At 39.3% G+C, this 12,027-nt stretch overlaps 1 protein-coding gene across 1 annotated transcript in view; it reads left to right on the top strand.

The window, feature by feature from the left end:
* The first annotated feature begins 463 nt into the window (after window positions 1-463).
* LOC141397748 (niacin transporter NiaP) overlaps window positions 464-12,027 on the top strand; it is a 231,635-nt gene continuing 220,071 nt past the window's right edge. The window contains exon 1 of the mRNA XM_073974408.1: window positions 464-864. Within this exon, the coding sequence (XP_073830509.1) occupies window positions 819-864 (46 nt within the window). The 5' untranslated portion in view covers window positions 464-818. The remainder of the gene's footprint in view (window positions 865-12,027) is intronic.

Below are 12,027 nucleotides of genomic sequence, written 5' to 3' on the forward strand. Positions count from 1 at the left end.
CTTTTTGAAATAGGAAGGAACCTCTCACCTGTTGCCAAAATTCTATTGATCTTCTCACAGTTTTTCTTCCGTTTCTTGTTTAATTATAGCCGAGATAAAATTTAGATTCGAAAAACGTGGAGAAATCTTATCTCAGATGGGTGAGATAATATGTCATTTCATCGAGTGAAGGCTAGTAAAAGTTCATGTTGACTTTGCATTTGTTGTTGTTATTGTTGATCGCTCAAGTCTATTCTAATATACAACATGTTAGGCTTTGTTTTTGTTTTTTGCCTTTCGTTTGTTTTATTTTGATAAGAATGTGTGATATCACAACAGAATCTTATTACCCCAATTATAATGAGGAGTGCAAACGGCTAATATTGTTTAAACAAAAAACAAACAACAACAAGAACAAATTATTGTGACATTTGGATAAGTAAAGAGTAGCTCTTTACATTTGCAAATTTGTTCAGATCATTTCATTTGCGTGTGTCATTCCTCTAAGACGCCTGTTATGTACGAAGTTGTCGCGAAAAAGGTTGTCGGTTAATATTTGTTGTTGTTATTGTTGCACGATCTAATAGTTGTGTGTGTGCTATATTGCTATCACTATTATTGAAGTGATTGATATCCTTGAAATATTAGAAGTGAAAAAAGTGATATTTATTTTTGCAGAAGAAGAAAAAAGTTGTCTGATATGTAAATACGTGTTGGACATTTAAAGTTTAAAGGAAATGTGAGAAAGTTGTGAAAAAGAATAAATAAGAATATTAAAATAGAATATAAAATAAGTATTTAATATTTGGAATACGAAAAATAAAAAATAACCTTCAAACATGGAAAACAGCGGCTATATTGTGGATGTTGGCGATGAAAAGAAAGGTAAGTTCATTATCGCACAGATAAATCACTTGGAAGACGAAGGATTTATTTATACATCGTGGAAAAAGCCATTCATTAAGGAATGTATGAGAAAATCTGGACACACACTATTTACAAAAAAATTTATTTTTTAATTTTTGTCAAATAGGAATTAAAAATAGTAGACTTTTGCAGGCCCTAAACTGAACTTTTCCGAAATTTTGTGTGGGAGGTACCCGAAGGAGTGAACCGATTGAGTCCATATTGAAACCTTATCTAAGTCTGGCACACATTTCACGATGTGCAAAATATGGACCAAATCGGTTACTCCCTTCAAGAGTTATCGTGCGCACAAATTTTCCGAAAATTTTCGAACTTTTGTGGGGGAGGTACCTGAAGGAGTAGACTGATATGGTCCACTTTCGAACTTAAACTACGTTTGGACAAAATATTTTGTTCAAACTTAAATCACGTTCGAAGATGAACCATATTCGTCTACTCCTTCCGGTACCTCCACCACAAAAGTTCTTAATTTCCAATTAAAATAATGCGCACTATAATTTTCAAAGGCAGTAACCGATTAGATCCATACTATGTACATGGTAATAATTGCACGAGTCATCGATCAGGTTCGAATATGGACTACATTGCTCTACTCCTTCGAATACCTCCCACACAAAATTTCGGAAAAGTGCAGTTTAAGGCCAGCTTACTACAACAAAAATTAAGGAGATTAGAGTCCTTAATTTTTGTTGTAGTAATTTGTGTTCGCTGCCCCCATTACGTCGAAACAAGTTTTTTCAAGGGTAAGTCCATACCTCCTGAGAAAATAGCCGAAAAGCTGTAAAGAACCCCACTGCACCAGGTGGAGTGTACGATAACTCTCGAACGGATAAGCCGATTCGGTCCATAATTTGGCATTCGTAATATTTTGTTCAAACTTAATTTAAGTTCGAAGATGGTCAATATCGGTCCACAACTTCCGGTACCTCCCCTACAATAGTTCTAAATTTTTCACTTAAATGATGCGGACGATAACTCTCGAAGGCTGTAACCGATTTGGTCCACTCCTTCGGGTATCTCCCGAACACAAAATTTGGGGAAAATTCAGTTTAAGGCTGCCGACAATTTATACGACTGTACAAGTTTTTTTCAGAGGCAAGTCCATACGTCCTGAGAAAATAACCCGAAAGCTGTAAAATCCCCACGGCACCATGTGTAGTGACTGGAGCGCACGATAACTGTCGAACGGATCAGTCGATTCGGCTCACATCTTCCGGTACCTCCCCCTCAAAAGTGCAATAAATTTCACTAAAAAGGTACACGCTATATTTTTCGAACTTCGGATCTCATAATTTTTATACCCTCAGCATTTATGCTAACGAGGGTATATACACTTTCATACGGGCAAAATGTTCCTCATCGAAATAATGGTTTTAGACCCCAAAATTTGGCTTTCTTAAATTTTGTCCAAACTTAGTTTAAGTTCGAAGATGCGTTATATCGGTCCACTCCTTCCGGTACCTTCCCCACAAAAGTTCGAAAATGTTCGGAAAATTTGTGCGCACCATAACTCTTGAAGGGAGTGAACGATGTAATCCATACTTTGCACATTAGGGTTATGACTTTTTGACATTTTTCATCAAAAATGATTTCCTGTAGCAGGAATGAATGAACTGTTGCCTATTAATCACTATGCTATTGTTAATTCCATTGAAATATAAAAAAATTCACGCACAAATCGACTTAAAAAAAAAAATTTTTTTTGAAAAAATATATGAAATGAAAAATTTTTTTTTTCAAAAAATTATTTTTTTTGCACGAATGAATAAATATAAGCCTACTAATAACTATAATAACGTTTATTTCATTCAAATATTAAAAAAGTCGCGAAAAAAGTCTCTTTGAAAAAATGTTTAATTTTTTGTTTTTTTGTTAAAAATTATATTTTTGAACAAAAACGTTTACGACATTTTTACGATCCTCAGAATTGAAGAAAAATAGTGAGAAATAAATTTTATGTCATTTTAATTATCTCATGTGGCTCTAAAGTTTATTTTCAATTATATATCTGTTTTCAGTGACTTCAAAAAATTGTCCATAATTTTGATAAATTCAAATTTTAAAATCATTTTGTGCGTGAGGTTTTTTCACCGAATCACCTTATAATTAAGATTTAATGTAATCTTATGGCAAAACTCATAATGCTATGATACAGGGATATGAGGTTGTAAAAAAGTCATAACCCTATTGCACATCCTAATATATCTACCAGATATAGATCAGGTTCGAATAAGCACTATATTTGTCTACTCTTCTGGTACCTCTCACACAAAATTTCGGATAAGTTCACTTTAGGGGCGAATGCAAATCGCTACCTCCATTACGATGGTAAAAGTTTTTTCAGGGACAAGTCCATATTTCTTAGGAAAACAGCTCGAAAGGTGTAAAAAATCCCTGTGTCACCATATGTGGCTATAGGAGAGCACGATAACTCTCGAACTGTTCAACCGATTTGGTCCAACATTTGGTCTTCGTCATATTATATCCAAACTTAGTTTCATGGGGCAATACCGGTCCACAGCTTCCCCAATATTTAAAAATGTCACTAAAATGCTAGGACGATATCACTTGAATGGGGCAACCAATTTGGTCTAAACTTTGGATCTCCAAATATTTTGTCAAAATTTAGTTTAACTTCTAAAATGGCCCATATTGGTCCTTCCTAAGGGTACCTCCCCCACAAAGGTTCAACATTTGTGTCTTAGTGCAGTTAATTCCTAATGCACACTTTTGTCGGCAAGTTCAAATGTCCAAAAAGGGCCATAAAATTCTGAAGAGAACTTAAATACATTCGATCTGTGCGTAGGTGAAAGTTTCACTTCACATTGGCTGAGGGTATATATCTGTCGGCAAAGCCGACTGACACTTTTTTTACTTGTTTGTCCACATTTAGATAAACTTCAATAAAAATGGTTCATATCGGTCTTCTCCTTTGGGAACATGCGCCACTAAATTTCAACATTTTGCTTTAAGTGTAGTTTAGGATTTGTTCAAAGATCCTCTGACAATTTTACCGTAGCTAGTCCTTTTGCTCCCGTTTTAGAAGGACATAATTTTCGTGGGCAATTCTATGCTTCCTGACATTGTGGTCCAAAACCTCTATGTTATACGGGGACCAACTGAAATGACTGGACGGCGCTCTATCTATTGACAGAGATGACTCCCAAAATAAGATCTACGCTCAAAATGGACTATGCGGATGCATTCATTCAGGTACCTCCTCCGCAACACGTTTGAGCTTCAATCCAAATATATTTTTGTCAGCAAGTTAATACGTCCAAAATCCCCTTAATTTTTGGGAAACAGAGAGTTTCGAGTGGGTCATCAAGAAGAATCACCAATCAGCATTAGCCGAAGACAGCAGTGCTGTGGCCGTGCAATAAAAGTTATGCAAGACCAACATACCACTGGATGTTTTTGGATGTACTTTGAAAGGCCCCATACAAATAACTATGGAAACAAATATCGCTCGGGTGGCACAGGTTAACGCAAATCGATCGCCATAAAATGTCATATATAAAGTTTTGAATCAAATAGACAAAATTTAGGGGGTATACTTACTTACTTAGCTGGCCCATTACAAAACATTTGTTCCATAGACCGAACTAAGAAAAGATCTCCAATTATCTCTGTTTAGTGCTTCGCTTTCTGGAATACCGCGCCTTGTCATCTCGTCATCCACTTGTTTGCGCCATATATTCTTTGGCCTGCCAATTCTGCGTGCACTGCCATGTGGCTCGAATTTATACGCCTTTTTAGCGGGTTCATCTTTGCTCATTCTTATTATATGACCTAGCCAACGCAATCGCTGCATCTCAATACGTTTAATGATGTCGTTGTATAGCATTCACCGTCAACGCAAATCGGCCCGTAGATCTTTCGAAGAATTTTTCTCTCAAACACGCCAAGCACTGCCTTATCTGCTTGCGCAAGTACCCAGGCTTCGGAACCATACATCAGCACGGGTAGTATCAGTGTTTTGTAAAGCCTTATTTTTGTTTGATGAGTTGTGGCTTTGTTTTTGAAGTGCTTACTTAAGCCAAAGTAGCATCGGGTGGCCAATACAATTCATCTTTTTATTTCACAACTGAGGTATACAAAGTCTTTTACTACCTCAAAATTATAGGAACCAATTTCAACAGATGGTCCGATTTCAATGGACGCATTGCACGTCCACACCATCAACTTGGTCTTTTCGCCGTTTACCGCCAGATCCACTTTAGCAGATTCTCCTTCGACCTTCATAAAGGTATCAGTTGCTTCTTTTGCTGATCGTCCCATGATGTCTATATCATCAGCATAAGCAAGTAACATGTGGCTATTGGTGTACATTGTGCCACTTCTTTTGACGTTTGCCTCTCGTATAACCTTTTCTAGCAGGATGTTGAAAAGATCACGCGAAAGGCTGTCTCCTTGCTTGAAACCTCTTTTGGTACAAAACTCTTCGGATAGGTTCTTTCCTATTTTAATGGAGGATCTCGTATCAGTTAAAGTCATTTTACAAAGCCTGGAATACCTTTGAACGTAGTGGGCTGTCGAAGGCTGCTTTATAATCGACAAAAAGGTGTTAGGTGTCGATCTGCATCTCTTGGGTCTTCTCCAGGATTTGCCGCAGGGTAAATATCTCGTCAATGGTAGACTTGCCAGGTCTAAAGCCGCATTGGTATGGCCCAATTATCTCGTTGACCATTGGCTTTAGTCGTTCGCACAATATCCCTGACACGATCTTGTAGGCAATCGGGAGTAGACTTATGCCCCTATAGTTAGTGCATACAGTATTATCTCCTTTCTTATGGACGAGGCACAGGATACTCAGGTTCCAATCGTGGGGTACTCGATCTTCTTGTCAGGTCTAAAGCCGCATTGGTATGGTCCAATTATTTCGTTGACCATGGACTTTAGGCGTTCGCACAATATCCCTGACACTATCTTGTAGGCGATAGGGAGAAGACTTATGCCCCTATAGTTGGAGCATACAGTCTTATCTCCTTTCTTGTGGACGGGACATAGGATGCTCAGGTTCCAATCGTCGGGTACGCGTTCTTCCTGCCAGATGGAGCTAACTAGCTGATGCATACACATTGTCAGCGTGTCGCCTTCGGTTTTAAACAGCTCGGCTGGTAGGCCATCAGCTCCTGCTGCCTTATTATTCTTCTGCCGGTTTATTGCTGTCTTTACCTCATCTTGGCCGGGTGGTATACATTCAATACCATCTTCTGGGATTGGATCTGTGGTATCTTCGTCGGCTTCGCTACTATTGGATACCAGCAGTTTGGAAAAATGCTCTTTCCACATCCCTAGCACACTATCTGTATCAGTTACCAGATTACCTTGCTGGTCTCTACAGGAGGATGTGCCAGTTCCAAGGCCATCAGTTTGATGTGTCACTCTTTGGTAGAATTTTCGGACTTCATTCTGTCTCCTGTACATCTCGATTTGTTCACACTCCCGCTTTTCCATCTCACTCTCTCTCTCTTTTCTGCGGAAAAGACGCTTCTCCTCTCTCCTTTTCTCCAGAAACCTCTCTCGTGTGCTACGCGTTGCTACTGACTGTAAAGTAGCCCTATATGCCGCATTTCTCTCTTCGGTAGCAGCACGACACTCCTGGTCATACCATGGATTCCTTGGTGGAGGTCTCTGGTATTCAAGTACTGATTTTGCGGCTGTTTACATGGAGTGGGCAATGTTTTGCCATTGTCCTGATATGTTATCGGGACGAGGGGTGCTTTGATTAAGCAATTGGGCTAGTTGAGTGGAATATGCTGTGGCTATTTGTTGTGATTGCAGCTTACCGATGTCCAACTTACGTGTTGTGTCTGTTCGCACTTTCTTTGCTACGTTTAATCTGGTACGTACCTTTGCTGCAACAAGGTAGTGGTCCGAGTCTATGTTTGCACCTCGGAACGATTGTACATCCAACACGCTTGATGCATGTCTTCCATCTATCACAACGTGATCAATTTGATTTCTTGTTCTTTGATCTGGCGACAGCCTGGTGCCCTTATGAATATCGAGATGCTTAACTCTGATTTTTTGCAGCTGCAAAGTCTATCAGCCTCATACCATTGTCAGATGTTTCACTGTGGAGACTGAATTTCCCGACTGTTGGGCTAACGATATTCTCCTTTCCAATTTTGGCATTAAAATCGCCTAGAATGATTTTAATGTCATGGGCAGGGCAACGGCCATAAGTTTATTCTAAGCGCTCGTAAAATATATCTTTGTTCTGTTCGTCCTTGTCTTCAGTGGGAGCATGAGCGCAAATAAAGCTGATGTTGAAGAATGTAGCTTTTAATCGAATTGCAGCGAGTCTTTCATTCACGGTTGTGAAGCTGGAGACCAGATGTTTTAACCTCCGACCAACTACAAATCCGCAACCAAACTCATGCTTTGTGTCATGGCAGCTATAATAGAGTGCGTCACCTTTAGGTGTTGTTGTGACGCCTTTCCCATTCCATCGTATTTCCTGTATGGCAGTAATGTCGGCCTTGTACTTTTCAAGTACATCTGCCAATGCGTAAACTGCACCTTCTCTATAAAGAGTGCGAACATTCCAGATGCAGATTCGCAGATCATGGTCCTTAAAATGTTTGCCGGGGTCGTCAACTTTTGAGGGATTTGTTTTTCTATTCTTTCGTTTTTTCATAGTAGGCTGTTTTTTCTAGGGGAGGGTTACTAACCCGACGCCCAAACCCACGTTTTTAACGTTCTTATGGGCGAACGCGCGGCACATGTTAGCTCACTACCTTTAACGGTTGTTCAAGGCAGTTCCCCAGGTGACACCACGGGGAGGTCAGTGTCCACTTGAGTTGAAAGAGGTACCAAGACAAATCCTGGGCTTTGCCATGTTAAAGCCGGCCAGGACCGTTCCTTGGTATCTTCCATCCCCTACGTCACCCAATTTAGGGGGTATGTCTTACAAAAAAGCATTTTTTTTGGGTCGCCCTACTGTATAAATGTGGTTGTAGGGCTTGTGTTCAATTATATATCTGCTTACATTGACTTCATAAAATTGCCCAAAATGCTCATAAATAAAAATTTTAAATCCTTTTTATCGAATCACCTTGTATGTAATAATAAGATTTTGTCTAATCTTAAATAAAAGCTCATCGAAATATGTAACAGGGATAAGAGTTTGTAAAAAAGTCAACATAAAAAAACATTGTTCCACAACATCCCAAACGGGACAAGGGAGACTTCCCACATATCAACGATTCATAGTAGCTCAATGGTATGGGACATACTGTTTATTGCCGAGTCCGAACGGCGTGTCTAAAAACACCACTTGTAGAGAAGTTTTACAAGGCTGAAATACTCAGGAAATGTCACCAACATTACTGAGGGGTATTTTGCCACCGTTGAAAAATGTTTGATGTTGCCTGGCCGGGGAATCGAACCACCGACCTTCTGCGTGCAAGGCGGGCGTGCATACCATTGCACCACGGTGGTAAAAAAGTCATTATATCTAATATGGAGTTTAGGGTCTGGCATAGCTTTGATTTTTTGAATTTTATCGCAGCTAGTTCTTGTAATGCCGTTATAATGTTCTTATCTAGAAAGGCCTGGGCAATGACCCGAGAGCATCAAGTGGTGTTTCGTAATAAATAAAGGATGAAGGTAGTATATATTTGCGAAAATGGTAATGGAACTCTTTTTGTAGTAATTCAATTTCATTGCTCCATTAATTATGTTATCGCAAAAGTCACATCGCCATCTCTAATCACAGGCAGCATGCATAGTTTAAAACGTGTGAAGCATAAATTCTCATGTCTTGATACCCACATACTATGTAGGTAAGATTACATCGGATAGTTTCTAATATTTTTGTCAATTGCTCATCATTCTAGAAAGATTTTCTTGTAACTCTACAGCAGTTATCCAAGACAAGGACGTAATTAAATATTTATGAAGGCGTATATTTGAACAGGTGTACATTGTACCAACAATGTCTCCATAATTCTACGTCTGGCCGAGATTTGTTTATCATTAATAAAAACCTGTTGGATAACACATTCTTTATGACGCTTTATAAATAAATTTAGAAACGTTTAAAACAATTCCATTAAAATTATTAAAGAATGGGTTCATTCACTTTGTTTTCTAAACAAATGAGCCTAATAATGATAAAATTTCATTTTAACAACAGCATTTACCGAAATATCACGGCGAACACGTTTTAAGGCAAAACCAAAATTTGCATACTCATCGGTGATAAGACGGTCATAAAAATTTAGTTATTTATTATATTTTTTATTTTATTTATTATATTTTATATGTTATATCTTATAATATTAAATTTGTTATATATTTTATATTTTTATATTTTACATTTTATAGTTCATATTTTATATTTTACTAGCCTGTGCCCGCTTTTCCAAAACCGCCTTTATATCTCAACCCTAACCCCAAACTTTAAATTCCAATTGTATTCCTTCATATAATACCAAATTGTAACAAATTTAGTACTTTTCGTACGCTTATATTTGTTTTTTTCAAATCGAACTCCTTATCTCAGCCCTACATATCAATCGTTAACTTCATTATAAATTTCAGAATCTCAATTCTAGCCTATTCCAACACCAAAATGTACCAAATTTATTTATTTTTGTACATATAATACCCGTAGGGGATGCAAGATGCCAAGGAATGGTCCTGACCACTTTAACATGGCAAAGCCCAGGATTTACCTTGGTCCCCATTTCATCTCAAGTGGACACTGACCTCCCCGTGGTGTCACCTGGGGAACTGCCTTTAACGCCCGTTAAATGTAGTGAGCTAACATGTGTCGCGCGTTCACCCATAAGAACGTTAAAAACTTGGGTTTGGGCGTCGGGTTAGTAACCCTCCCCTAGAAAAAACAGCCTACTATGAAAAAACGAAAGAAAAGAAAAACAAATCCCTCAAAAGTTGACGACCCCCGCAAACGTTTTAAGGACCATGATCTGCGAATCTGCATCTGGAATGTTCGCACTCTTTATAGAGAAGGTGCAGTTTACGCATTGGCAGATGTACTTGAAAAGTACAAGGCCGACATTACTGCCATACAGGAAATACGATGGAATGGGAAAGGCGTCACAACAACACCTAAAGGTGACGCACTCTATTATAGCTGCCATGACAGAAAGCATGAGTTTGGTTGCGGATTTGTAGTTGGTCGGAGGTTAAAACATCTGGTCTCCAGCTTCACAACCGTGAATGAAAGACTTGCTACAATTCGAATAAAAAGCAAAATTCTTAATTTGCTTTATTGCGCTCATGCTCCCACTGAAAACAAGGACGAACAGATCAAAGACATTTTTTATGAGCGCTTAGAAGAAACATATGAACGTTGTCCTGCCCATAACATTAAAATTATTCTAGGCGATTTTAATGCCAAAATTGGAAAGGAAAATATCTTTGGCCCAACGGTCGGAAAATTCAGTCTCCACAATGAAATATCTGACAATGGCATGAGGCTGATAGACTTCGCAGCGGCAAAAAACATGGTAGTTAGCAGTACCAGATTTAAGCATCTCGATATTCATAAGGGCACCTGGCTGTCTCCAGATCAGAAAACAAGAAATCAAATTGATCACGTTGTGATAGATGGAAAACACTCATCGAGCGTGTTGAACGTGCACTCGTTCCGAGGAGCAAACATCGACTCGGACCACTACCTAGTTGCAGCAAAGGTACGCAGCCGGTTAAACGTAGCAAACAAAGTACGAACAGACACAACACGAAAGTTAGACATCGGTAAGCTGCAATCACAACAGACAGCCACAGCGTATTCCACTTAACTAGCCCAATTGCTTAATCAAAGCACACCTCATCCCGATAACATATCAGCGCAATGGCAAAGCACTGCCCATTCCATGCAAACAGCCGCAAAATCCATACTTGGATACCAAAGACCTCAACCAAGGAATCCATGGTATGATCAGGACAGGAGCCAGAATAAAGTCCGAAAATTCTACCAAAGAGTGAAGCATCAAACTGATGGCTTTGGTACAGGCACCTCCTCCTGTAGAGACCAGCAAGGTAATCTGGTAACTGATACAGATAGTGTGCTCAGGATATGGAAAGAACATTTTTCCAAACTGTTGGTATCCGATAGCAGTGAAGACGGCGAAGATACCACAGATCCAATCCCAGAAGATGGTATTGAATGTATACCACCCAGCCAAGATGAGGTAAGGACAGCAATAAACCGGCTAAAGAATAATAAGGCGGCAGGAGCAGATGGCCTACCAGCCGAGCTGTTCAAAACCGGAGGCGACACGCTGATAAAGTGTATGCATCAGCTAGTTAGCACCATCTGACAGGAAGAACGCGTACCCGACGATTGGAACGTGAGCATCCTATGTCCAGTCCACATGAAGGGTGATAAGACTGTGTGCTCCAATTATAAGATAGTATCTGGCATATTGTGTGAGAGACTAAAGGTTATGGTCAATGAAATTATTGGACCCTATCAGTGCGGCTTTAGACCTGGCAAATCCACAATTGACCAGATATTTACCTTGAGACAAATCCTGAAAAAGACCCAAGAAATGCAGATCGAGATTTTTCATCTTTTCGTCGATTATAAAGCAGCATTCGACAGCCCTATACGTTCAAAGGTGTTCCAAGCCATGTCTGATTTTGGTATTCCTGCAAAGCTCATTCGGCTTTGTAGAATGATACTAACTGAGACGAGATCCTCAGTTAAAATAGGAAAGAACCTCTCCGAAGAGTTTATTACCAAAAGAGGTTTCAGACAAGGAGACGGCCTGTCGTGTGATCTATTTAACATCCTGCTGGAAAAGGTCATACGAGACGCGAAGGTCAAAAGAAATGGAACGATATACACGAACAGCCATATGTTACTGGCTTATGCCGACGTCATTGACATCATGGGTCGATCGGTAAAGGAAGTAACAGACACCTTTGCAAAAGTCGAAAGAGAATCTGCTAAAGTTGGTCTGGCTGTAAACGGGGAAAAAACCAAGTTGATGGTATCGACACGTAATATTTCCACAAACCCCGCACCATTTGTGAATGTTGGTACCTACAATTTTGAGGTAGTAAAGGACTTCGTCTACCTCGGCACCGCCACAAACACAACAAATAACATCAGTTGTGAAATACGAAGAAGAATAG

This window comes from Musca autumnalis, unplaced genomic scaffold, assembly GCF_047663935.1.
Source record: "Musca autumnalis isolate F117 unplaced genomic scaffold, ASM4766393v1 scaffold_3, whole genome shotgun sequence".
Taxonomy (NCBI): domain Eukaryota; kingdom Metazoa; phylum Arthropoda; class Insecta; order Diptera; family Muscidae; genus Musca; species Musca autumnalis.